We start from the raw sequence: 24,985 nt of genomic DNA, 5'->3' as shown, positions 1-24,985 counted from the left end.
AGCCTGGCACTGGACTCTGATGACACAAGGCTTGTGGAAGATGCTAGAGAATCCCAGATCGTGTCAGTGACTTAGGCCCCAGAAAATGGACCAACCCCCGCCCCCCGCCCTTCTAGTGCAATGGGAGGCTCCCACCCGCTCCCAGGGACCTCACAGGCACAGCCACAGCCATTTCCAACCCTTTATTGGGGCTCTGTCAGCCCCAAATAAATATAATACATTAAACCCAGAGCTGAGGGCATCGTGCACCCCAGAGGCACCCCCCACAACCCCAGCTGGGCAAAATAAGTTAGCGGGGGGCCTGCCGAAGGCCAGGCCAGCTCCCTGGCTAGGCAGGCGATGGCAGCTGGACTCGCACACGCTGATCTAAAGTGCATCTCGGTTCTGTGGTCCCCATGTCTGTGTGGCCCCTGGCTGGGCCACTGGGAGGGGCGGGCGGGAGGCTCCCGGCGCTCACACCGTGCCAGCAGTGGCCGCCGAGGCTCTGTGTCCATCTGTCCGTTAGGGGGGTCGGCCACATGGCTGGGTGTCCTCAGGAGAAGCTGTCGTCGGGCCGTGGCTGGGAGTCGAAGGGCGGGTCTGAGACCGTGATGCCTTGATGCAGCTTCTCCAGAGAGAACTTCATCTGGGAGGAGGAAGTGGGCAGGGTAGGGGGTGAGTACCGGCAGGGGTGATGTTCCTCCCCTTCATGCAGTTGAGGGACCGGGCAGGGTCCAGAGAGGCCACATCCCCTGCCAAGGTCACCCTGTGACAATAGCGGAGCCACACTGCACCCAGTTTAACTTCCAAGGTGCTGGAGATGGAAGGGGCCCAGGTGGCCCAGGTTCAAGTTGCAGCTCTGCTACTTACTGGGTAGCCTCGGGCAAGCCCCTTAACGGTCCCAAGGTCCCTCAGCTGAAAGACAGGTCAGTCACAAACCTGCTTCACAGGATTATTTCAGGGATCCGATGGGCAAACACCTGGCACTTGGCACACAGGAAGTGCCTGATGCACATCAGCTACTCTTGTTCCCCGCTGTGTGACCTTGAGCAAGTCTGAACTTCTCAGGCCTTAGCACCCCCATCTAATAGATGGGGAATAACAAGAGCATCCCTCCCATAGGCTGGCCACGAAGAGCAAATCAGTGGGTCACAGCAGCACATGGAACAGCCCAAATCAATCTGTGGCTGCTGCTAACAAGTCTATGAAGTTGACCCTGTGCCCTCGGCAGTTAAGGGAGGAAAATAATGGGACTTAACTCAGGATGGGGAGGCCCTGCCATCCCTCTCTGTGAGTGACGTGACCCCAGCCTCAATGCCTTTCCACCCTGTTCTGCACGGCCCTTCCTAGCACGAGCGTCTCCCCGCAAGTATGACTTCAGGGTGCAACGAGGCCCCTAGACGCGACTCCATATCACGGTCTACGGTGACCACATGTGATTTCACCATTACCCACCAACTTGGGCTCTGATACCCTTGGGCATCCAGCCAATGCCAGCCAGCTCTCAGCTTCCCACACACCCCCCTCCCACCTAAGGCACTAATCCAGGACCTGACATTTATGCTGACCCACCACCACATGAATTGGTCACCTACTGTGTGCAGGCACTGGGTTCACACTAATGACAGCAAACACGTGTACAGCGTTCACTCTGGGCTTGACGTTCGTACGTGAACTCACTTGATTTTCACAACAGTCTTTGAGGGAACAGCAATCATTGTCCCGCTCGCAGAGGAGGAAGCCAAGGCTGGCAACGGTGAAGTCACTCGCACAAGGTCACACACCAGAATTCGAACCTCAACATCTGAATAGATGCTGCCACCGTACTACAGACAGTGTCTGGAGCAACCCCTTCTGGAGATCTGACCCCAGCATCCTCTGGAGAAACTCTTTCCCACCTTCACGTGACCCTAGTCACCCCACAGCGGCCGTGGGGTTCAAGGACCAAGCCTCGCCTACCCCCGGCCTCTGTGACTGGCTCAGGGACGGGCCTGTGACCCTAGCAGCCAGTGAGAATGAACGCTTTCCTTTACATGTCAGCCTAGAGCTGCAGGTACCACCCTGGTCAAGGGTGGGAGAGGAGGATGCCCAAAACAAAGCCAGCCCTGGGGGTGAACAGAGTCAAGAGATGGAATGAGGGTGGCTGGATCCAGCCATGCCTGAGGTCAGACACCCGTGGATATTTTTCCTAGGACGAGGGCCAATTCTTTCTCCGATTTGTCCAGCAACCCCGGGAGCTGGGGACTATGAATGGCTTCCTCATTTTACAGAGGAAGAAACTGAGGCCCAGATGTGTCTGCCACATGGTGGGATCTGACCACAGGGCCCTTCGGCCCCAAAGCCGCACCTCGTCTAGGAGCTCCACGGAAGCCCTCAGGATCTGCCTCCACTTGTGCACCTCGACGCTGTGGAACTGCTTCTGCAGGGCTAGGATCTCCGCCCACTCCGTGGCCGTCTGGGGGAATTTGCTGTAGGGGATGCAGGGCTTGAGTGGGGCGGTCGCCTTTCCCAACCTACCCAAGTTCCCAACCCCCTCAGGCCACCCACTCACCCCTTGGCCAGGGCCAGACTGTGCCAGGACTCGAAAGTATGGGCCGTCCTTTCCAGAGACCAGAGGCGGTAAAAGAGGAGGACATTGAGGGCGATGAGGACGATGAGGCTGAGGGCAGGGGTCAGAGGTCAGAGGTCAGAACCAGCACGCAGACACTCCCATAAGTCAGCACCCACACAACCCCACCTCGAAGGAGCACCACAATTACCCCCTTCTCAGAGGAGAAAGTGAAGGTTCAGAGAGGGTGAGAGACACGCCTAGGGTCACACAGTCCACAACCAGCAAAGTCAGGGTTCAAATCCGGGCCTGACACCCACACCCCCTAACTTGCACAGCAGGCTGCCTCACTGGGAGAGCTGGGGGCACTGAGTGGGGAGAAGGGGCTGCGGCTGGGACTGAGGCGAGGGGTGCCACGGATGCGGGATGTGGGGCCCTACCTCACACAGATCCTGAGGCGGCAGCAAGGGGGAGACAAAGAGGTGAGAGCCGCCCAGCCCTGAGAGCCGCCCCCGCCCCTCCGGAAGCATGCTGCGCTGCCCCACTCTGGACTGCCCGTGCTGGGAAACTGAGGCCCAGAGTGTGTGACCAAGCTGACTGTCACTCCCCAGGGTCTGCTGGGAGCTCGGACCTCACTTCCAGGTCCTCAGAGTGCCCTGCCCCCCACGTCCCCTACCGCCCCCCAGGCCTTTGTGCACGTTAGCGTCCCTGCCTCGGCTCTCTGGGGTCTCAGCTCAGGAATCCTCTACTGTCCCAGGAAGCCTTCCCCTGCCTCCCACAGCTTTCCCGTCCTGGCCCTGTCCCCCAGCACTCTGGCCTGGTGTTAAGTCCGTTTGTCACTACTGTGTCCCCAGTGTCACCCAGGTTAGGGTTGGGTACAGAAAGTAGGAATGAGATGTGTCAGTGACAGTGCTCCTTTTCCGTATCTCTCCTGGAGCACCTCATTCCACCTCCTTTGGGTGCCTGCTCTCCCAGAATGCCCTCCCTGCCCCCTGGGTGAGGGCAGGCCCTTCCGACCTCCCAGAGCTCCCAGGGCTTCCCTCTTCCAGCAGGACACGCTTCTCCACGACCCACTGAGCAGCACACTGTGTAAGGAGCTCTGGGCACCTTCCAAACATCCTCTCCTTTCATCTTTGCCCGGCTAGGAGGTGTGCCCATGCTCCCGCTTCAGGAGAGGCCCAGAGAGGCCAGGCACCTGCCCGACGTCACACAGCCAGAATACAGATCCAGGCCTGGGTGACCCCAAAGCCCGGGCCCCTTACTCACACGACGCTGATGAGAACAAGGGCGCTGGGGATGCCTGCCCCGGGGCCCTGGTCCACGGACGGTTCCGAGAAGCGCGAGCTGAGGGAGCCTGAGGAGAGCACCACGGAGTCAGACAGACCCATCCCAGCATGACCCCCCCGAGCCCCGCTCCTCCGCCTGCCCTGCCCAGGCCTGAGGGGACACACCCGAGGTGTGCATGCCAGCCCGGGCACAGGGGTCAGGGTCTGGGTGCTGGGGCCCATCGCCGTGACCCCTCCAGCTCAGGGGCCGCTTCCGCCTCCGCAGGCCTGACAGCAATCCCCGGGCATCCTTCCCACCTTCCTCCAGGGACAGCTTCTCGGCTTTGGCAAGCTCTCGCTCTGTGGACACAGGAGAGGCCTCTGCACGGCTGCCCCTCGCCAGGCTCCGAGCCCGTCCCTGCCCTGGCCAACCTCTGGCCCCTACCCAGGTGGTGGAAGTAATCTTCGATGCCACTCCACGAGTTCTTCTCGATTAGTGACTTCACAAGGCTCCAGGGCTGTTTCCGGTAGCGGATCTCAGAGGACACTCTGGGGTTGGGGAACAGGGCGAGGGGGTCGGGGTCTGACTCCAACCTCGCAGCCCCACTCCCCACGGGGAGCTCTCCTTCCGCCAATTCAGAGAGGGCCCGTCGTCACCCATAGACACACACCTTGACAAGTCTCCCGACCTTAGCAGCGCCCACTCACGCCGGCAGCTGACCCCGCACCTCCTTCCCGACTCTTCCATCCTGCCGCTGTGCCCCAGCTCCACACGGAGTCTGAGACAGCTCAGCACATCCCACTCCTGATCTTCCCCCGAAACCTATTCCTCCCCGCCTTCCCCATCGCAGTCAATGGCAGCTTCATCCTTCTACTGGCTCAGGCCGGACACCCCCAGGTGCTCCTGACACGTCTCCCCGAGAGAAGGGATTGTCTGGTTTGCTGCACCCCCACCGCCTGGAACAGTGCCAGGCACAGAGCACATAACCCATAGCCAACAAACAACTAAACCGATCATCGTGCACTCAGTCACTCACTCGCCTCCGGCTCAAACCCCTTCCACAGATGGGGGAGAGGTCCCCAGGGCTGCCCTCTCTACCCTCCACTGTTCAGGGTTCAGAGAACTCAGGGACCCAGAACGTCTGCTTCTCTGCGGTGGTAACCCACGTCGTGCTGCGGGCTCGGGGTGGGGACAGAAGGGCAGGGACCCCAGGAGCAGCAGGGTGGCCAGTGAGGGGCCAGGCCGCCACTTACCGGAGTCGGGCCTTGTTCCGGGCAAGGCCCAGGATGCAGTAGCGGTGGGCAGTGTAGAAGTAGTCCTGGTAAGGGATGCCCTGCGTCAGCACCTCGGAGTCCACCACACATGCGCCTGCCTGCGGGCCGCGCCGGAACAGCGTCTGCAGGGACGAGGAAGGAGGAAGCGGTCAGGGGCACGCCACCCGGCCACGCCACCCAGCCCGCCGCTCTGCCTGGCCCACCTGTGTCTCCACCACAGAGGCGCTCTTGGGGCCCAGCGGGTTGCTGATGGGAATGGTGTAGGTCAGCACTCGGCGCTGGTGGCACTTGCTGTCCCCGCTCCAGGGACTCAAGGTCACATCTGGGGGAGGGAGGAACAGGATGAGGAGACCATTCTCCAGTTTCTGCCCACAGGCCACAGGAGAAAGCCTTTTCAGGTAGTTCCGGTTCTCTCGGGACTTGCCCCCAAACCCACCCCACCTCCAGGCCCCCCACCTTGGTGTCTGCCCCACCTTCCTTCTAGACACCTAAAACTTCAGATGTCAGTAATTCAGAGCTGGGACTTCTCTGCTACACTTCTCACCCATCCTGGGGCTTTCTTGTCCACTCTTGCAGCCTCAGCTTCCCTCTCTGTACCAGTCCAGGCTTCTCCCCTGAGCCTCAGACCTAGGGTCCTGTGACCTCCTGAACACCTTCTCTTGGAAGTTCTCCAGATATCTCACATCCACCAGGTCCCACGCTGGCTTCCACATCCCCTTCAACCTCCCCTCCTCTCGGGGTGCCATCGCAGGGGCAGCCCCACCATCCCCCACGTTCCCCCCGGAGGTCTGGGCCTGCCCTGGACACTCCCTCCCCTGGGTATCCACTTGACCTCCTGAGCATTGCTCCTGCTTCGGCCCACCCCTGCCCACCCAGGGTCCCACTGCAGCCCCCGGGAATTTCTGGCCTCAGTCTCCACCTCTGAGGTCCAGGGGGTAGCTTCTTAAAGCCAAGCTTGTGCCCTGCCCCTAACCTGCCTAGAATACTCCCTGGCTCTCCAGGGCCTCTGGACAGAATCGGAGTTCGTCAGTCTGATGTGTCAGTCTCTCCGGGACATAAGCATAGTTTTGAAGACCGTGGGGCCCCAACTCAAGGCACAGTCTTACTCATTCTGCAGGGGATTTACATGGTTCATTTCCATGGACAGAGGAAAAAGAAACAGAGAGAAACTACCTTCTAACTAGCCCCTCCCCGGCCTGAATCTTTCAACTGGTCCCACAGTCAACCCTTCCACGTCACCTGGCACTGGGGCTCCACCTTGCCACACCTGGCCACAGAGGCCCGGCCTCAAGGGACTCTCCCAGCGCCTTCCTCTGGTCTCAGGACCTCTGCAGATGCCTTGCTGGCCTCCTGGGTTTCTCCTCCATCTGCTCCCCCTTCCCCAGAAGAGTTCCTCCTTCAGGCCTTGGTCTCAATTTCACATCCTTCCAGCTGCTTTTCTGGATACCCCTCAGATCACAGCTACTCCTCTGACACTCACAGTCTCGGCACATCTGTGACTTATTTGTGTACCTATTTACCTTCGTTCTCACGAGATTCTCGAGTTCATCTGGCCTGGCCTCTTCACAAATCTGACAGACTGGGCACTAAAGGTGTGATCACGAACTTGTATTTATTAAGCACTTACTATATACTACCGTTCTAAAGCACTTTTCTAGCATTAACTCACGTAGTTCGTAGGAGACCTAGATACAACAGGTACTATTATCACACCCCCAACGTACACAAGAAGAAAGTGAGGCAGAGAGGCTCGAAACCTGGCGCAAGGCCACTCAGCTAGTTAAGAGGCAGAGCCAGTCCGGTCTCACAGATGCTGCTTCTAAGCCCGCAAGGGCGCCACATCTGCACAGCAGCCACCCGCTGTCTCCTGCTTCCTCCTCCCCACCCCCGCCCCGTGCCTGTGCAGCCTCAGCCCCCTGACCTGTGAACTTGCACTGCTGCAGGAAGCCCTGCAGGAAGGGCGAGTCCGAGAAGAGCATCTGCTGGAGCCGCTCGGCACCCACGTGGAAGACTGAGTTGATGAGCAGACGGCCAGAGAGGTCAGGAAGCAGGGCGGCCAGGTCAGCTGGGTGACAGAGAAGGGCAGTGGATGATGCATTCCTCCCACCTCGGAGCGGCTCTGGGTGGCTGCCCCCTTCCCCTGCCTCCCAGGCCTCGTACGGTGGACGGACAGACCCACCCTCCAGGGCTGAACACAAGTGGAGCGCCCACTGCTCGGCCCCTTTCAGCCACAGGCTGGCTTTAGGGTGGGCATGTGCCCCAGGGTCAGCCAGTCACAGCCACCGGGATTGGTTCAGGGGTGGGCCTGGGCTCTCAGCCACAGTGATTGGCTCCGGGCTGGGCTTGTTGCCCAAGTTGGACCAAACAGAGCCAACCCTAGAGCTTCTGGTGCAGCCCCTGGGAAAAGCGTGCTTCTTCTCAACTAGGCTTGTCTGGGGCGGGGCTGGGGCTCTCTGTGCCCCCACAAACACAGAGGCTACCTGTGAACGAAGCTGGCACAGAGAAAATGAAAATAGTCATAATAATAACAACGACAGCAGCCAACACTAACGGGCCTGAGCTCTTCACGGATGTTAACTCATTTTAGCGTCCTTAACACCAACCCTATGAAGTAGGTATGATTATTGCCAACCCCACTTTTCAGGTAAGTAAAATAAGTCTTGAAAGAGATTAAACAATTCGCCCAAGTTACACAGCTAGGAAGCCGTGTAGCCAGAAATTGGACCTCGGCAATCTGGCTTCAGAGTCTGTGTTCTTATCTGTTCTGCTCTGCTGCCTTCAAAGCACCGCTAAAGACACACAGATTTCTAACACCGCCATCTGTATGCCTTACCTGCCTGCCCACCCCCTGGACTTCAGTCCCATGAGCCAGCAAATCCCTTGCTAACACCAGCCTGTGTAAGGTTTATCACACATAACCGAAGAGAAGGACTCGGGCCACCTGTCTCACCTTCCTCCCCTGTGGACGAGGAGGAGTTACTCGTGTCTGTCAACAGTTCCTCACTGGGCAGCAGGTCCAAGGGGCCCAGGGAGGTGGGCCCATCAGGCGGGGTAGGCTCTGTGCTCGGGGGTTCAGCCACCGGCGTCACTGTCTGGCTGGAGGAGGCGTCGGGCTGGCTGTCTGTCTGCTCCTCCTTGTCCTCCTCTGCCTGCAGAGAAAGGGCTTAATCCAGCTTTGTCCCACCGCCATTTCAGCCCGAGGGCCCCCGTGTACCCACATTGGCCATAAGGACTCAGCGCTGTAGGAAAACCAACGCTGGAGGGTCATGTGGGCACGTAAAGCTTCCAGCTGAGCATGTCACAAGGGGCCCTGGGGCTGCCCGGATAAGGGCCCCCCTCAGTCCCGACCAGGCCCATCTTGGGTGCCTGGGCCATAAGCCTTCTGATGCCCCTCCTGCCCACTGGTCCATCCTGTCCATGCCTTGTCTCCTACTTCATCTGTCCATCTGTCCATCCGTCCATCCATCCCTTGCTTCTTTTGTCTCTTAGCTTTTCCCTGTCTGTCTGCCCTTGAGCTGATCGCTCTCATTCCCCGTTTTCTCTGCCATCTTTTCAGGTCCATCCCATCCCTCCATCCATCCCCTCCCCACCGCCCCCCTCAGTCCGTCCCTCTCCCTGACACCACCACCCGCCTTCCCCTCTCTCGCCATCAGCATCCTCTCTGTCCCCCATCCTCCGCTCACCCCGTGGTCTGCATCGCTGCTGGCCCGGGAAAGGTTGGGGGTGATGCGGCCACGGCGCGAACCCACCGGGCTCGGCTCCTGGCTATTGTCAGCTGCCCCAGAGGGGGTGATGTCACTCAGGGCGATCACATCTCCCACTTCCTTGGGGTTCCTGTGGGGTAAAGGAGGGTGTGAGATGGCTGTATCTCTGAGACCCCCCACACCCTCCTGGTCGCCCGGACCGTACACCCACCTCAGTCCAGCCAGGACTCCCAGGAGCTCTGTACACAGCCCCTTCTGTCTCCCCCCACCCCAGGAGCCAGCCACCAGCCTCTGACTCACCCCAGACCGTTCAGCTGCAAGGGGCAGACGTAGTCCTCATCCTCGCTGGTGAGGCCCAGCTCTGAGCCGTAGCACTGATGCACCAGGTGCCAGAGCTCGCGGGGACTCAGCGTCTGGCCAGGCAGGACATGGGGTTGGCCTGAGTTTCTCTGGTCCCAGAACCCTTGTTCTGAGCCCAGTCCCCACCAGCCCTCCGACGCGGCGCTCCCCTGGCGTCCACAAGGGGGCAGCCCTCACCCAATCTGGCTCCGAAAGGTCCGGCACCAGGAGCCAGGGCCATCTGGACTTTCCCCCTGGGTCCTTACGATACTCCCGCGTCTACAGGTTAGCATCCCCAGACTTACAGAGGAGAATACGGGGGCCCAGGGAGGGGAAACCACGGGCTGAGGTCACACAACTGACTGGGGGCGACCCAGGGATTCAAACCCAGCCGGACCCCAGAGCCAACGCACCCTCCGCCAGGCCACCCTGCCCCTATCTTCCTTAGTGCTCCTGGCCAGAGCGGCAAGGCCGACGACGAAATGGTAGTAAAAAGTTAAGAGCAGCAGCAGCAGGGGCGGCCATCCACTGAGTTGTTACCAGGCGCCAGGCACTCTTCCAACCCCCTCCCGCACACTCACTGAATCTTCAAAAACAATTCTGTGAAGCGCTAACGCCATCAGTTTAAGGCAGTGACGCTGAGGCGCAGAGGTGCTCAAGTGGCGGGGCTGAGATGGGTCCCGGGGAGGGGCCGGTCTGGCACCCTGGAGCTAACCATTGGACAGGTCTGCCCCACAAGAGCTGACCCGACTGAGCACGGATTCTGGGCTCAGCCCTGGAGCTCTGAAGGAGGGAATGTCCCTATCTGAAGGGATTCAGCGACCTGCTGGTCACTCAGCTCCTCAGGGATGGGGCTGGAATCCCAGCGCTGGCAGGCTGGCTCCAGGCCCTGAGCTTTGAAGCCTCCTCTGTCCCCACCCTCCCTGGAGACCCTGCCGCTGCACTGTCCCTCCCCAGGCTCCTACTCCAGCACCCTGGCCCCTGAGGACGGGTGTGGCTGGAGCCACCCCAAGGGGACAGGAGTGCAGCCAGAGAAGCAGGCTTGGCCTTCTGGGGTGCCGCAGGCCAGCAGGAGCAGCCTACCCGACACCTATCCACCCTCCCTCCCTGCCGGCAGAACCCCAATGTGTTTGGGGTGAGAATCTTCCCCACCCCTAGGGATAAATTATAACTGGCTTACATCAAGTTTTCCATCTTTCCTTTGCAACTGAGGGTGGTCATGTCACCCAGTTCTAGCCAAAGAAGTGCAGAGCCCCCCTTTAAAGGGGGTTTTCCCTCCCTGATAAAGGAAAGTCCCCTTTCTATCCACCTGTTTCTCCTTCACATCTGGGACACTCACGTGAGGGCATGATGCCTATAGCTGTAGCAGCCATCTTGCAACCACGAGGCAAAAAGCATGTGGACAAAACATCAATATGCAGAGGGTGATAGTACGGAGGAACAAACAAGAGCTTGGGTCCCTGATGACATGGGGGAGCCCTCAAATCCACCCTGGACTGCCTGCCTCCAGACCTCTAGTTTCATGAGCGTCAGCTGGAGATAGAACCTAACCGCAACAGGTCAGAACCCCAGCTCTGCCACACAAAAACCCTTGTGGCCATGGGCAAGTCTATCGCTCCATGCTTCGCTGGTGAAACAGGTAATGACCACGCTGCCTCGTAGGGTGGTTGTGAAGATAAGGTGAATTAATTCATGTAATGCTCAGATCAGCGCCTGGCATCCAGTAGCACCGTTAAGTATTAGCTGTTATTATTACTTTATGAACTCAGTATCTGTTTGCTTAAAGCATGTTTGGTTGAGTTTTCAGTTACTTGCAGTCGACTGTATCCTACGTAAACTCATGCAACCACGGTGGGCACTGTGGGAGGGTCTGCTCAGGCTAGCGCCCAGCAGACCATCAGAAGGCGGGAAGTCCAGGGGCACCTGGGAGGCTCGGTCGGTGAGGCGTCCGACTCCTGATTTTGGCTCAGGTCATGATCTCACGGTTCATGGATTCGAGCCCCACATCGGGCTCTGTGCTGACAGCTCAGATTGGGATTCTCTCTCTCCCTCTCTCTCTGCCCCTACACCGCTCTTATGTGCTCACTCTCTCTCTCTCAAAAATAAACTTAAAAAAAAAAAAAGGATGGGGTAAGTTTAAAAGCCCTTACTCAAAACCTGTGGGGCAAGATGTAATTCAAAATTAAGCAGTTTGGGGGTTTAAAAAAGCTAATACAGTGCCTATACTGTATATAGCAATACGGTATCAATAACGATAACTGTATTATGCTTAGTATTCAGTGCGGTATACACCAAAGGTTCTCAAAGTGTGGTCCAAGGGTTTCTGGGGGTCCCCAAACCCTTCCAGGAGATCCATGACACCAAAATTATTTTCGTAAGTATGTGAAGCGCTACTAGCAATACGAGATGCTACTCGCTTTTGTCACTTTTATTCTCATCCTGGTACACGGTGGAATTTTCCAGAGGCTACATGACATGGGATGCTGCCTTTTTCCAGGGCCCAATGCAATATGTGCTCCTGTATTCTTGTGTTTGAGAATTCCCCAGTTTCAATTTCTAATACAGTAAATATTGGTAGACATAGCCCACCTAAACAAAACCTCTTTGGCGTCCACAAGTATTTTAAAAGAGGATAAAAGGTTCCTGAAGCCCTACAGTTTGAGAATCACTGGTATATTCTATATTGGATAGATATTATAACTTTATATTGAATTCCAATTATACCTAAGGTGTACCTCAGTCATGCACATTGATATTTTTTGTCCTGAAACACATGAACAGTCACACTGAGATAAATGGAGGCCTGAGCCATACAAGAAGCACATGCGGCCATTTAAGTATAAATGAATTAAAACTTAAGATGCAGACATTCAGCTACACTATCCACTTTTCAAGAGTTCAACAGGCACATGTGGCCAGTGGCTACCATATTTTGACAGCATGGATGGAGAATACTTTCATCTTAGCAGAAACTTCTATCAGTGCTGATACAGACTACAAATAACCACGCTAGCTCAGGTGAGGTTTTGCAGCCACACATACAAAGATACCTCCCTCAGCTGAGAGCAGTTTTGATCTGTGGACAGTGAATAAAAGGCCATGGATACACGTACATGTGGACAGGCCTGGCACTAGGGCCCGTGGTGGCCCCCTGGCGGAGTCCATAGATGCCGCAGGTACGGCAGGCCTGTGCCCATTCCCCAAGTTCTAGCCCTCCCGGCTCCATGATTTCCCCTAATCCCCCATCCAGGTCCCGTCCAGACCCACCTTTTCAAGCAGCGCATTCTGCCAGAGGCGGAAGATAAGGAGGAAGCAGCGGTCCCGGGCCCCAAAGGAGGTGAAGAAATGCTGCAGGAGAGAGAGGGGTGTGATGGGGTGGGGGACAGACATGGCCTGGATCTCCATCCTGATGCATCCGTTCATTCACCCCTTCATTCACTCCACAGAATGTTTATCCTATGCCCAGCCTGGCAGTGGACGATGCTGGAGTCACTGTGTTGAGGACACGGCCCCCGGCCCTGCCCCCGGGGCTCACAGTCCAGGGCGAGAGACAGGTATGGCCCAAAGTGGTTGGGTTGTGATGGGGTGAAGCCCAGGGCACCTTCCCAGTCTCCTTTGGCCAGTAGGGGTGGTCACCCAATCCATGTTTGACAAACAAAACACAAAGGGGAGTCGGCTGTGAGGTCTTCCCACCGTTCCCTTCTCCCTTTCTGAGTCATTAATGGGAGGCAGCCATCTTGGGACCATGAGGCAACAATCATCAGGACAGAATGGAGTGTCAGGGGAGGCTTCCAAGGAGAGGGGGCATCTGAGCTGACAGATATGGGAACTCACGAGGGAAGCATTTTACTAATGATATTATCTCCGAGCAGCTGTGTGAAAGGACAGACTGACTATAGGGACTGAGACGAGGGGCTGGTGTGGGGGTTCCAGGTCGGTGGTGATAGGAGCCCAGGCCAGGCCGGTGGAATGGCAAGGGGGTCAAGAGAAAGCGAGGGATCTGAGAGTTCAGGGTGCAGAATAAGCAGGGTTTGGGGCAGGAGGGGCTGGCTAAGACCAGTGACCACAGCCCCCCGAGCAGGTGGTCAGGCTCACCTTCTCGCTCTCAGTGCAGATCTGGATGGCATTGGGGATCAGCTTAGCTGTCTTTTCCTTCTTCAGACACGTCACTTCCTTCAGCTGGATGGAAATCTGAAGACGAAAGGCCAGTCAGAAGAGGCCAGGGCCCAGACCGCCCGGAGCCCCTCCTTGACCCTGAGTCGGCTCACTGTTGTTTCCCAGCGGAAGATGTTGCTGTAGAAGCAGATCCAGTTCTCAGAGAGGTAGAGGCGGCCCTGGAGGAGGATCTCGCGCTGCAAGGCACAGGAGTAATCTGAGGCGGCCGAGGGGAGAGACGGCAGACACCCGAGTCACACACGCTGTGCTGGCCAGCGAGGGCGGGGAGAGGCGGGAGGGCAGAGCTGGGAACCCAGGGCCCGGCCCAGCACTGGGTCTGGGCGTCAGGACTCACCCACAATGAGGCGTTCAGCCTCAGGGAGTTTGCTAAACAGTTTCCGGAAGTCCTCGTTCCGCTGTTTGTATGTGGGGCTCAGCATCTGGGGGAGTTTGGAAGGTGAGTACCCGGATGTGGGTTCACACCCCTACTTCTGCCCCACAAAGCCCCCAGAAGCCCCTGAGTCTCCTCATCCCCAGACAAGCTCTCTGCGGTTTCAAGTCTAGCTCACGTCTGGCCTCCACTGCCCATAACCCAAAACTAACCATGACGAGAGCTGTCATTCGTAGATTTCCACATAAGCCAGGCCCTGCAGCAAGTACCCACCAGCACCACGGACTCTTAGGGAGTGTTCCCTCCAGCCTTGAAAGGTTGGGACAGTTTCTCAGGAAACAGGCCCGGAGAAGTTAAACAGCTCACTCAAGGTCACACAGGAAGTAAGGAGCGGCACAAAATGTGACCCTAGGTCAGCTGGCCCCCGCACCCACTCCTTGACTGCTACAGCCTGGGGCTCCCGGCCCAGCACCTGCCCCCCTCCCTCGCTCCCCTCCAGCAAGCCCCCTGCCCAGCACTTACACTGTACCAGCTCTGCATCTTCTGTAAGAGAAAGGAGCAGCGTCAGAATGAGCCCCTAACTCTCCCACCCTTCCACTTCTCTCCCCACCCGACCTGGGCTTGCACCAACCTTGCTATTGCGGATGAAGTTCCTGCTGCCCAGGCTCTGGGTGCTGGGGGTCCCAGGCACGCCACCCTTCTCTGAGGAGCTGTCTGACCCCTTCTCCACCATGGTGCCTGGTTCAGGCTCGGGTGGGGGCCGGCTTGAGGGCAAGAGCTGCAGCCGCTTACGGAGAGACGGGGAGCTGCTCGGCGTGCTCCGGCCGGAGTGGGGGGTGGTGCTGGGGGAGGAAAAGAGGGGCATCAGGGGGAAAAACAGGCTAGGTGCGGGCACAGGCTTATTTTAGGCCACACACGAGCCCGCTGATCCCCACCCACAAATTTCTCTCCCCTTCTCGCAGGGTGACCGAGCAGTTCCCTAACTCTGCACCTCGGTGACTTCATCCGTGATCCAGGGGAGATAATACTTGTCCTCATCTGCTTGTTTGGACAGTCAAGTCAATCAACACGTATAAAGTGCTTTTAGTAGAGCCTGGCACATAGGGAGGTCTATTTTTAAAATTAACTTATCAATTCATTTGTAGGAACATTTATGGAGTAGCCACTTTCCAGTCTGTTGCTTCAGCGAAAAAGCCTAAGCATCTTATTTTTCCTGTTCACTCTTCATTTCTCATCTATTAGCAAGTCCCACCTGCTCTACCTCCAAAATCTACTTCCGTTATTTCTATTATGCCCATTTCCCCTGCTCCAGCGCCCTAGCCCAGCCTCCACCCTCCCCCTCCCAGACACCACAGCAGCCCCTCCCTGGGCCCCCTGTCCCCATCCCCACCCCCAGCAGAGGGTGAACCCGAGTCAGGTCAGGGACCTCCCTGTAAAGGCCAAGCCCCCCCCCCCCCCCCCCGGCACCCAAGGCCCTGCTGTGGCCTGTCACACCCTCCACTCCAGCCACCCCAGCCTCCTTTTTTCCCTAAGCATCACCGACAGCATTCCCACATCAAGGCCCCTGCACTTCTGTTCCCTCTGCGCAAAACACCATTCCACAGCCCAGCCTAACAGATTCTGTCTTATTTGGCTCAAGTGCTCCTCCTCCCCTGGGGGCCCAGCCCCCCCCCCGAAGCCCACCTCACACTACCTCAACTCTTCCTGTTGGCTTATTCGGTTTGCCTATTGTTGCCTCCAACTGTGTGGATTAAGGAGGTCTTGGTTGCCGCTGTGTCCCTGGCACCCAAAACTGTACCCAGCACGCAGTGAGCTCCCAACAAACAATGGTGACTACCCGAACGATCTGTGCACCGGCTGGAGCGGGAGCAGCAGAGGGACACTTGGCTCTGTACCAAGACTCCGGCAAGCTCTCTGTATCATTACTTATTCCTCCGGCAACGCTGTGCACATGACACTATCACCATCCCTGCTTTACAGAGGAAGAAGCTGAGGCATAAAGCAGCAAACCACTTGTCTAAGGAAACACGGCTGCTACTTTAAAAAAAAATTTGGGGGGGGGGGCGAGGCGGGGCAGGGAGAGAGAGAATCCCAAGCAGGCTCCACACTGTCTGTGCAGAGCCCAATACAGGGCTCGACCCCACAAACTAGGAGATCATGACCTGAGCTGAAATCAAGAGTCGGACACTTAACCGGCTGAACCACCCAGGGGCCCCTTGCACAGTTGCTTTAAGTCAGGGCAGGGTTCTACCTTGGGGGCCTTCTATCTACTCCATCCCAAGTCCCTGGACCACTCGGGGCTCCTCAGACTTCCCTCTCTTGCCTCCAAGCCTTGGCACACGCTGTTCTCCCAGTGGAGACTGCCCTTTGCCTTCTTTGCCTAGTGAATTCAAGTGCATCCTCCAGGATTCTTGCTCACCACCCCTCCCTCCTAGACAGAGCCTCCCTGCTGTGCGTCCCCATTCCCATAGACCCCTGGCAGCTCCCATCCTTTCCCAAACCACCGCACCACCGCCACTCTGCCTCTGCTTCCCCCATCCCAGCCCTGACTACTCCTGGGCTGTCACTGCCTGGTGACAGCTCCATTTCCCCCACAGGTCCGTGAGCTCCCTGGTGGCCAGCCTGTTGTCCCGGTCACTGTTCTGTCTCCAGGATTGCTGGGACCAGGACCCAGGGTAGGCATTCATGTCACACTTGTGAATTTGTGGAAGAAAATTGTAAGTAAATAAATAAATGAGATAGGTGGTGACCCAAGTGACTGCCGTTCCCCCTGGACTACTGGAGCTGGCTTCTCCCAGACCTCCCTGACCCCTACCCCCTTCCCGTGCTCTGCTCCCCACCTGCAGCCAGAGGGGGGCCTGTGAACACCTGAGTCAGGTGGGAACCCCCCCACACCCCGCTGTACCTGACTCCAGCTAAAAGCCCAGGGCTGGACCTTGTTATCAACCCCTTGCTCACTCTTCCCCAGCTCCTGCCTTGGCTGTTCCCTCTGCCCAAACGCCCTTCCTCCCAGATGTCTGGAGGGCTCCTGAGCCTCCTCAGGTCTCTGCTCATTGGATGCTTCTCCAAGTCTCAACTCTCTATTGAAATCACACTCCCCACCTCTCTAACCTCCTCCCTCTTCCTCTTTCTCCTCAGCCCTTCCCCCACTTGAACTTCTGGAATCTCTCTCTCCATGCTCCACAGGGGAAGGGGGTTTGTTTCCAGCTACATCCCTACTGCCTAGAACTAGGCACAGTAGGTGCTCCAAAAGCATCTGCTCCCTGTGGACTGAATGAATGACTGACCCTCTCCCACCCCTCAGGGAACCCAGATTCAAGCCAGTGTGAGACTTGCCCAACCCCTCAGTGACCCCCGGCCACTTGCTCCCTGTGTGACTTTGGGCAAGTGTCTGCACCTTCCTGTACTTCAGCTCCTTCCTGAATACAATGGGAATAATAATAGCATCCACCTCACAGGGTTGTCTGGGGGAGAAAGTGAGGTAATATACAGTTGACCCTTGAACAGCATGGGCTTGAACTGCACGGGGTCACTTCTATGGGAAGTTCATTCAACAGATACAGTACACTCTTGTACATGCATTTTCTTTATGGTTTTTTTTTTTTTTTCTTTTTAAGTAGGCTCCACGCCCAGCCTGGAGCCCAAGGTGGGGCTTGAACTCACAACCCCGAGATCAAGACCTGAGCTGAGACCAAGAGTCGGTTAAGACTGAGCCACCCAAGCGCCCCATTTTATGATTTTCTTAATACCATTTTTTCTAGGTTACTTTATTGTAATACAATATTGTAATAATATAATACAGTATATAATATAGACAGTAAACAGAATAACGTGTTAATCGACGGTTTATGTTATCAGTAAGGCTTCAGATCAACAGGAAACTAAGTAGCTACGTTTTGGGGGAGTCAAAAGTTACACACCAATTTTCCACTGTGCGGCAGATCAGCCCTCCCTAACTTCTGTGTTGTTCAAGGGTCAAGCACACATGAAGCCCAGAGCGTGGAAGGCACTCCGCTCTGATCAGTAGGGACTAGGGCTAAAATGAGGACAAGGACCGGCCATCGCCGCAGCACACCTGTGTCCAAGATGCAAACGCTGACCCCGACAGGCACCATATAAACACCTCAGCCTGGGGCTCAGGGCCCAAACTGACCCCCAAGCTCCACCATTCACTAAGCATGCACTGAGCACGTGCCCTGTGCCAGGCACTGGGGACACAGAAGTGAGCAAAACGGATACCCTCCCTGCCTGCAGGGACCTGACATTTGGTTGGGGAACAGAGACGACCGACAAGAAAACGTGTAAACGAAGACGCTGATCTCAGACGCTGGTCTGTGCTATAAAGCAGCACAGCTCGCAGCACCGGCAGAGCAGGAAATTGTGAGAAATGCAGATTCGGGGACCCAGGACCCACCTCCAGGTGGGGCCTAGGAGACTGGTGCATGTTCAGGTTTGAGGACCAGAGAAATAAATGAGGGCTAAGTGGACGGGTGGGTGGAGTGTGGGGCACACTTGAGCTGAGCCTGAGGACAAAGGGCAGCTCTGGCAGGGGAAGACTGTTTTAGGGACAGAAGCATGGAGTTCAGGGACAGGACAGAGCCTGGCAGGTCTGAGGAGGACTGAGGTGGCCAGCAGGGCTGGGGAAGGAGGACAGGAGGGTACAGGCCCACCTGCAGGCCCCGAACCTTGGTCAGGAGCTTGGGCTTCACCCTGAGGGCACTGGTGAGCTATGCAAGGGTTCTGAAGGAGGGGGTGACCACATTCCTCCCCTGTCTCATTTTCTCACCTCTCTACCCTAAAATGCAGACCCTTTCCCCTTGTCCTACCCTCCCACAGCCCCAGGTCTAAGGGGCTGGTCCTTAGGACTAGGCCAGTAACAGGTCCAATAACACACAGACGGGGCAGGTCTCTCACCCCCAGATGTGGCTCTTTGTAGGAGGAAGAGGAAGTGCTTGAGGGCAGGCACAGCCCTGAGGCTGCCCAACCAGACACGCTGTAGCAGAGGGAAGGGAAGAGCCCGTCGTGGCTGAAGGACCGTTGGCGGGGGGGGGGGGGGGGGGGGGGGGGGGGGGGGGGGGGGAGGGGGCAGGGACTTGGAAGAGAACCGGGTTTTGCCCCTGCAGATACGGACTTCCTGGGCCTAAACAGCCCTGAGCTCTCGTCACAGAGGAACAGACGCACAGGCAGGTGTGCATAAAAGGGAAACCTGGTGTGGGTCCCACACAGCCAGCATCACGGGCAACCGTACTTCCCCACGGTGCAAGAAGTCTCCCCCACCCCACACCATCCCGGACACATATGCACACACTCCACAGAGTCACAACCGGACACACAGGCAACTTACAGTGACACCTGGAGCCCACACATGGCAGCGGTATCAGGGTATGTTACCCTCACGCAGGATCACAGTGTGCCAGCACTGACACACGCAGCTGCAGCATGACAAGCACGCTACAGTCACAAAGTCCCAGACGTCACACACACATGCATGTGCGTGATGCATACGTGCAGCTGCAGAGGGTCACAGAAACCATAGAAAGTCCCGGATAAATTACATGCACACATACAGCCTCGAGAAAGTCTCAAAGAGGTGAAAGCAAATCACATTCTACAGAGAGCGCCATACAAGTAGAACAGCCGCAGAGGAACAACGTCAGTAAATTTAAGTCACAGGCTCAGCTCGACTCTCCCGATGTTCACCAACTGGTGGGGAAGACAAAGGGAAGGCCTGCTCTAACGTGGCAATGGATGGAAGTGCCAGCTACGTCACCACCAGAGAACCCAGACACTCACAAAGCCATGAAGGACCCAGGAGGTCACGGCCACATCTTAATAGCACAGTGGCCAGGTATTGAAATAACATGTGGGATGTGCTTTCTCAACTGCAACAGGGGAACAATGCCAGTTCTTACTGCTCGAGAGTCAAGGGTACACCCCAGGTCCCAGGAAAGAGGGTCCCAGGCCCACTAAAAGCCACAAGGGATTTCTTCCTCTTGCTCTTCACACACATAAAGCCCCAGAGTGTCTTAGCTGGACACACAAAGCCTAGGCACACGCAAAACTGTCACATATGAATACACTCCGGAACCTTCACACAAAGATGTAATCAGAGGTAAATTACAGGCACAACCCCCCAACCCCAGGGGGATCCAGCCACATATGCCAGGCCCCAGACACACAATGTCACATCTGGACACACACAGGTAACTTACATTTGTACAAAGAGCTAATGCATTCAGAGATGAATTACAGGCACCCAGACAGAAAGTGACAGCTGTAAGCACCGTCCCAGACACTTACGCACACACACCACAGAGTCACAACTGGACACACAGGCAACTTGCAGTGACACCTGGAGCCACAGATGAAATGAGAGGAAAATTTCACAGACACACACACTCAACCAGGGAGGAGCACAGCTGTCTGCACACTAGGAGACCCAGACACATGTACACACACTCCAAAGTCACAACCAGATATGCACAGGTCCGACGGGATGTGATAATACTTCACACACATACGACCACAGAAGGTCACAGGCACACACGCAGAGCCCCCCCCCCCCCCCCCCGCCCCGACACACACTAGAGTCACTGTCAGACATCCTCAGGGAACTTACAGTAACACATGGAGCCACAGATGGAGTTTGACGTAAATTACACACACATTAAAAGAGGATGCACAGTAGGGATACAGGCACGCGTACACACATTTCCAAGACACCTACGATTCATGCTGGGAAACATACCGGGCCCAGGGAGTAGGAGGTCAATTCTGGGCCCGCAATCCCAGAGAATTTCAGGCACGAAGCCCCCACCATCGACAGTCCGAGGCTCACGGAGCCCCGCGACAGACAAGGGCGGTGGGAGGGGGCCCAGACCGGGAGGGGCTGCTCACGGGCCCGCCCGGGGCTCGGTGGCCTGCGAGGGGGCCAGCGGGGGCTAGAGTCCGCCCAGCCTCCACCCCAGGCCCAAAGCCCGGGGTCGGCCTTGCGCTCACCCCTCTCCTCCCGGGCCGCGGCCAGTTAGGCCGGGGCCCTCCCCGCAGGCCACGCTCCCCGCGGGATGAGCCCGGGACCCCCACCAAAGCCCCGCCACCCCGGCGCGTCGCGCCCCGTCAGTGACGAGCCAGCCCTGGAGCCTCCCCGCCTTCAGCGCCCTGCCCCCAGGGCGGCCCCGGCCCCCCTCCCCGCCCCCACCCGGTCGCCCGCCACCCCCCACCTCGCCGACCCCGCGAGCCCCAACCCCCAGCCTCGGCTCCGACCGCGCTACCCGCAAGCCGAGCGCGCGGAGCCTCCGGCCGGCCGGCCCGGTCCTCCCGCCCGCCCGCCCGCCGCGCCCCGGTCCTTACTCAAACATGGATGCGGCGCGGCGGGCGCGCCCGGCCGCAGGGCACGGCCGGCCGAGCGGGGATGGGCTGAGCTGGGCGTCCCCGCGGGGCACCTGCCTCGCCTTCCGCGGCCGCCGCCCCCACCCGACCGCGCCGCCCGCCGCCCGCCGCCCGCGGCCCGCACAAAGGCCGGAGCCCCGGAGCAGCGGGAGCCGCCGCAGCGTCAGCTCACCCCTCCCTCCCCCGCCCCCGCCCCGTCGCGTCACCGCGCCGCCCCCGCCTGCGCGGGAAGGGGGGCGGTGCGGCCCAGAGGGAGGGCCCTCGGACCCGGGCGGGGGAGGGGCGGGGGGAGGGGCGCGGGCCGGCACCCCGCGGCGGGGGCTGGCCTAGGCCCGGGAGGCCCGGCGGGCGCCGCCAGGCCCGGAGCGGGAGGCCCGCGGCCAGAGTTGGAGATGCTGGGACGCGGAAGGGAGGGGGGTGCACCGGGGGAGGGAGGGCGACGCGGGGAACCGAGAGGAGCAACTGGGACGCCGGAGATACCGAAACAGGAGAGAGGAAGAGAAAAGATAGAGACTGAGAATCGGAGGAGGCAGAGAAACGAACAGAGGAGAGAGAAGGATAGAAAGGGGAACAGTTGATTCAAAGGAAACCCCGCCATGGCAGTGCCTTGGCACCGGCTGCGACCCTCTCCTCTGGTACCCGGAGAGGGTCTTCGGCTCCAATTCTGCCCCCGGCCGGGAGCTGCCGGCCGCCCGGGGCGGAACCTGAGAGGTGGGACGAAGTTTCTGGGAAGCGGAGGGGTGGGGGCTGCGAGCACCGAAGAACGGCCTCTGGCGGGAACGGGGTGGGGCCCGTAGGCCGCCTCCCTCTTCCCATCCGTTTCCGTCCCCCCCCCCCGCGCCCCCCAGTGCTGGCCCAGGAGGTCCTCGACATCTGGGGACCCCTCTCCATCCCAGTCTCCGTCAGCAGACCAAGTTAGAATCCAGCCTGCCTGGCTCTTAGCTGTGTCGTGACCTTGGGCAAGTCACCCCAGTCCTGGAGATCCCACGAACTGTGTGGTAAGGGGCTTTCCCATGGGGCAGCGCTGGGGTGGGGGACAGCAGCCCTTTCACAGATGGGGAAGCCCCTCCTCAAAGACGGGAAGTGGCTTGGCCCAGGTCACGCAGCGGGTAGGCTGCAGAGTTGGCCACAGCCCTGCTGGGACGCGGTAACCTGCGTCCATCCCTGTGGGGCTGTCTGTTGGTGTCCCGGGCTCCTTGCAGGAAGACACGGAAACGTGAGTCCAACCTCACAGCTCCTGGCCGGAGGCACCTCAGCACTCCCCACCCTTCCCTATGACATTCTGTTCCTAGTCTTGACAAAATTCCATTCCCATCTCTCTCCGCACCTTTGCAGCATCTCCCCGCACCGCCCCCCCACCCCCCGCCCCAAAAGCCACTCCACTTCTCCATTTTGGTGGATGGCCGGCGCAAAACTTCCATCTTCCCTGACCCCTCTGTTTCCCTCACACCTACATGCAATCTCTCAGCAATCCCTGTCCACTCCACCCACAGAATCTCTCCAGAATCTAAGGACCTGGTGGCCCTTGTCACCATTCTGACTTCACCTCCTCCTCCTCCTTTTTTTGCATTCCCTCCCACCACCCATTTTTCCTCTAGCTCACCAGACACTTCCCCCACCCCCACCCCTACCCGGGCCTTTGCACTTGCTGTTTCCTCTGCGTTCTTCTCTGGGATCTTAGGCACTCCTTCCACCATCCCCCTCTGTTTCATTGCTGTCATTCTCTATACAGGTGATCCTTGAACAACATGGGTTTGAATTATGTGAATCCATTTACACACGGATATTTTTACAGTATAGTACTGCACCTGTATTTTGTCTGCTTTATGATTTTCTTAGAAACATTTTCTTTCCTCTAGCTTACTTTATTGTAAGAATACAGTATATAATACAGGTAACGTACAAAATACGTGTTAATTGATTGTTTATGTTATAGGGAAGCCTTCTGGCCAACAGTAGGTTATTAGTGGCTAAATTTTTCGAGGAGTCAAAAGTTACACTTGGATTTTTGACTGAATGGTGGGCCAGTGCCTCCTAACCCCCCCATCGTTCAAAGGTCACCTCAACTTCTCTTTACCTGTTTCTTCTTTTGAAATACTTTTAAATTTTTAATTAGGGAATATTTATTTCAAACTGGAAAAAAAATAAAACAATCATCCCCACCATCCATAGACGGTAGATGTGGAGAGTTTGCCATTTTCATTTCAGATCTTATTTTCTTTTTTAAAAGAAATAAACTGTTACAGGCACAGCCAAAGGCCCAGTTCCCCATCCCTCTGTTCTCTGGTCTTACCCCCAAGGTACCCACCTCCCTGAAGCTGTGTTCCTCCTGTGCCCTTTCTCATCCTTTTTTTGACATCAGGGTGCATCTGTTAACAATATAGCCTATTGTTCAGTGTCTTTTGAAAGATACACAGGATTAGTCTCCTAATGTATCATTTTGCAACTTGTTTTCTCCATCATCGTTGTTTCTGAGTTTTCTCCACACTGATACACAGAGCTCTATTTCATAAACCTTAACTCTTATCTAGCATCCATTGTTAGAAGAAACCACAGTGGATATTTCTACTCAGAGCCAATATAGTTCTTTCTTCTTTTCCCCTTGCAGCCTTGAACTTTCAGTTCCTGTCTCCCTGTGCCAGAGGCAGCGTTTATTCACAGAAGTTTTGTTTAAGTTTCTTTTTTCTTTTTTTCCCATGAGCTACAGCAAGACATACCTTTTACACTGGTCTCCAGTACAAGAAGTACCTGTAATATGTATATAATATATATATAAATACATGTAATGTCACAAAAGTTGCAGGAAACCCCACTTATTCACTATGCCTCATACATTGTATTTTAAATTCTACCCTATTTCTGTTTGGAAAAAGTTCTGTTCGCAATGCACTACCTTGGTTTCACGGCCCTTAAATGGTCATGATCCACAGTTTGAAAAACACCAGAGGGGCACCTGGGTGGCTTAGTTGGTTAAGCTTCCGACTCCTGATTTTGGCTCAGGTCACAATCTCAGTTTGTGAGTTCGAGCCCCATGTCCGGCTCCACACCGTCAGCAGGAAGCCTGCTTGGGATTCTGTGTCTCCTTCTCTTTCTGCCTCTCTCTCTCTCTCTCTGTCTCTCAAAAAGAAAGAAACACTTTTAAAAATTAAAAAAAAAAAAAAAAAAAGGAAGGAGAAACACTGGGTGTGTCGAAAGGGGTGTCCCCTTAATAGGCGGTGCTCTGCTGAGAGCAGGGAGCTCAGAATCAGTTGTCTCAACACACAGTCCCAGTTGCCTGGTTTTATTTGTGTACCTATTTCACAACTTCAGTCCAACTGACCTTCAGCTCCTGCACCTGGATGGTGTCAGCCACCCTCGAGCACGAGTCCCTAGAGAGAGAGCACCTCTCTTTTGTCCCAACACCGGGGTCTGACCTGTCCTGGGGTAGACTCTCCAGGTCTGGGGTCCTCGGCAGCCGTAGGCGCTGGGGGATCGGGGTGCAAGGGGGTGACTCTCCATCACTGGATGGTGTTATGTGAATGGAAGGCACCTCCGGGAGCCTCCAGGTCTCAGGGGATGGGCCCTCTGCCCTGCCATCTCGTGGCTGCTGGTTCTGCCACTCGGCTGCAGGGACTGATGAGTCTGAGTCCTGGACACCACCCTCCACCGATGGGGGCCAAGGCAGCTGGGGCAGTAGCTCAGCCATGGGAAGGGCTCCACCTGCCGGCTCTGGAGCCTTGGATAACTGCACAGTCTCTGGGGGAGAAAAAAGAGAGGTGAAGGGAAGGGCCCCTGTTGAAGCCTTGCCTCTCACCACCCCGCACTGCTCCACAGCCGAACTGAGGTTCAGAGCACAGTGTAGGGGTCAGAGAGGTCTGGGTGGGAATCCCACCTCTGTCACTGTCCTCTCTTCCTGACCCTGAGCCTCAGTTTCCTCTTCTGGAAACTGGAGATCCTGATG

General features: G+C 57.0%; 1 protein-coding gene across 5 annotated transcripts; it reads right to left on the bottom strand.

The window, feature by feature from the left end:
- Positions 1 to 167: 167 nt before the first annotated feature.
- On the bottom strand, positions 168 to 24,780 carry GRAMD1A (GRAM domain containing 1A). 5 transcript variants are annotated; one of them, XM_053211183.1, is made up of 19 exons: positions 24,459 to 24,780; positions 14,288 to 14,498; positions 14,179 to 14,199; positions 13,621 to 13,705; positions 13,379 to 13,482; positions 13,206 to 13,301; positions 12,378 to 12,458; positions 9,072 to 9,184; positions 8,751 to 8,901; positions 8,018 to 8,216; positions 6,989 to 7,132; positions 5,271 to 5,389; positions 5,047 to 5,189; positions 4,238 to 4,341; positions 3,979 to 4,152; positions 3,794 to 3,881; positions 2,531 to 2,638; positions 2,327 to 2,447; positions 168 to 625 (listed from the first exon to the last, which is right to left on the bottom strand). In XM_053211183.1, the coding sequence occupies exons 1-19, from the start codon at positions 24,728 to 24,730 to the stop codon at positions 533 to 535; spliced, it is 2,427 nt and encodes an 808-aa protein (XP_053067158.1). In that variant the 5' UTR covers positions 24,731 to 24,780; the 3' UTR covers positions 168 to 532. The 5 variants fall into 5 exon arrangements, with proteins under 5 accessions (XP_053067158.1, XP_026900497.2, XP_026900499.1 ...); XM_027044696.2 differs by lacking the exon at positions 24,459 to 24,780 and adding an exon at positions 21,685 to 21,815; XM_027044698.2 differs by lacking the exon at positions 24,459 to 24,780 and adding an exon at positions 21,007 to 21,207.
- Between the last annotated feature and the right edge of the window lie 205 nt (positions 24,781 to 24,985).

The sequence above is a fragment of the Acinonyx jubatus genome, chromosome E2 (assembly GCF_027475565.1).
Source record: "Acinonyx jubatus isolate Ajub_Pintada_27869175 chromosome E2, VMU_Ajub_asm_v1.0, whole genome shotgun sequence".
In the NCBI taxonomy this organism is placed as follows: domain Eukaryota; kingdom Metazoa; phylum Chordata; class Mammalia; order Carnivora; family Felidae; genus Acinonyx; species Acinonyx jubatus.
The sequence above is the reverse complement of the archived record's forward strand: the minus strand, read 5'-3'. Positions and strand labels throughout refer to the sequence as shown.

Excerpts from the sequence above, each read along its gene's own strand:
- GRAMD1A (XM_053211183.1), bottom strand. The coding sequence starts at position 24,730 with ATGGCTGAGCTACTGCCCCAGCTGCCTTGGCCCCCATCGGTGGAGGGT. Across the intron at positions 13,483-13,620 it reads GGCTGAACGCCTCATTGTGG|ATTACTCCTGTGCCTTGCAG; the intron begins GTGAGTCCTGAC and ends CGGCCGCCTCAG. Across the intron at positions 8,217-8,750 it reads GCAGCGATGCAGACCACGGG|GCAGAGGAGGACAAGGAGGA; the intron begins GTGAGCGGAGGA and ends CTTTCTCTGCAG.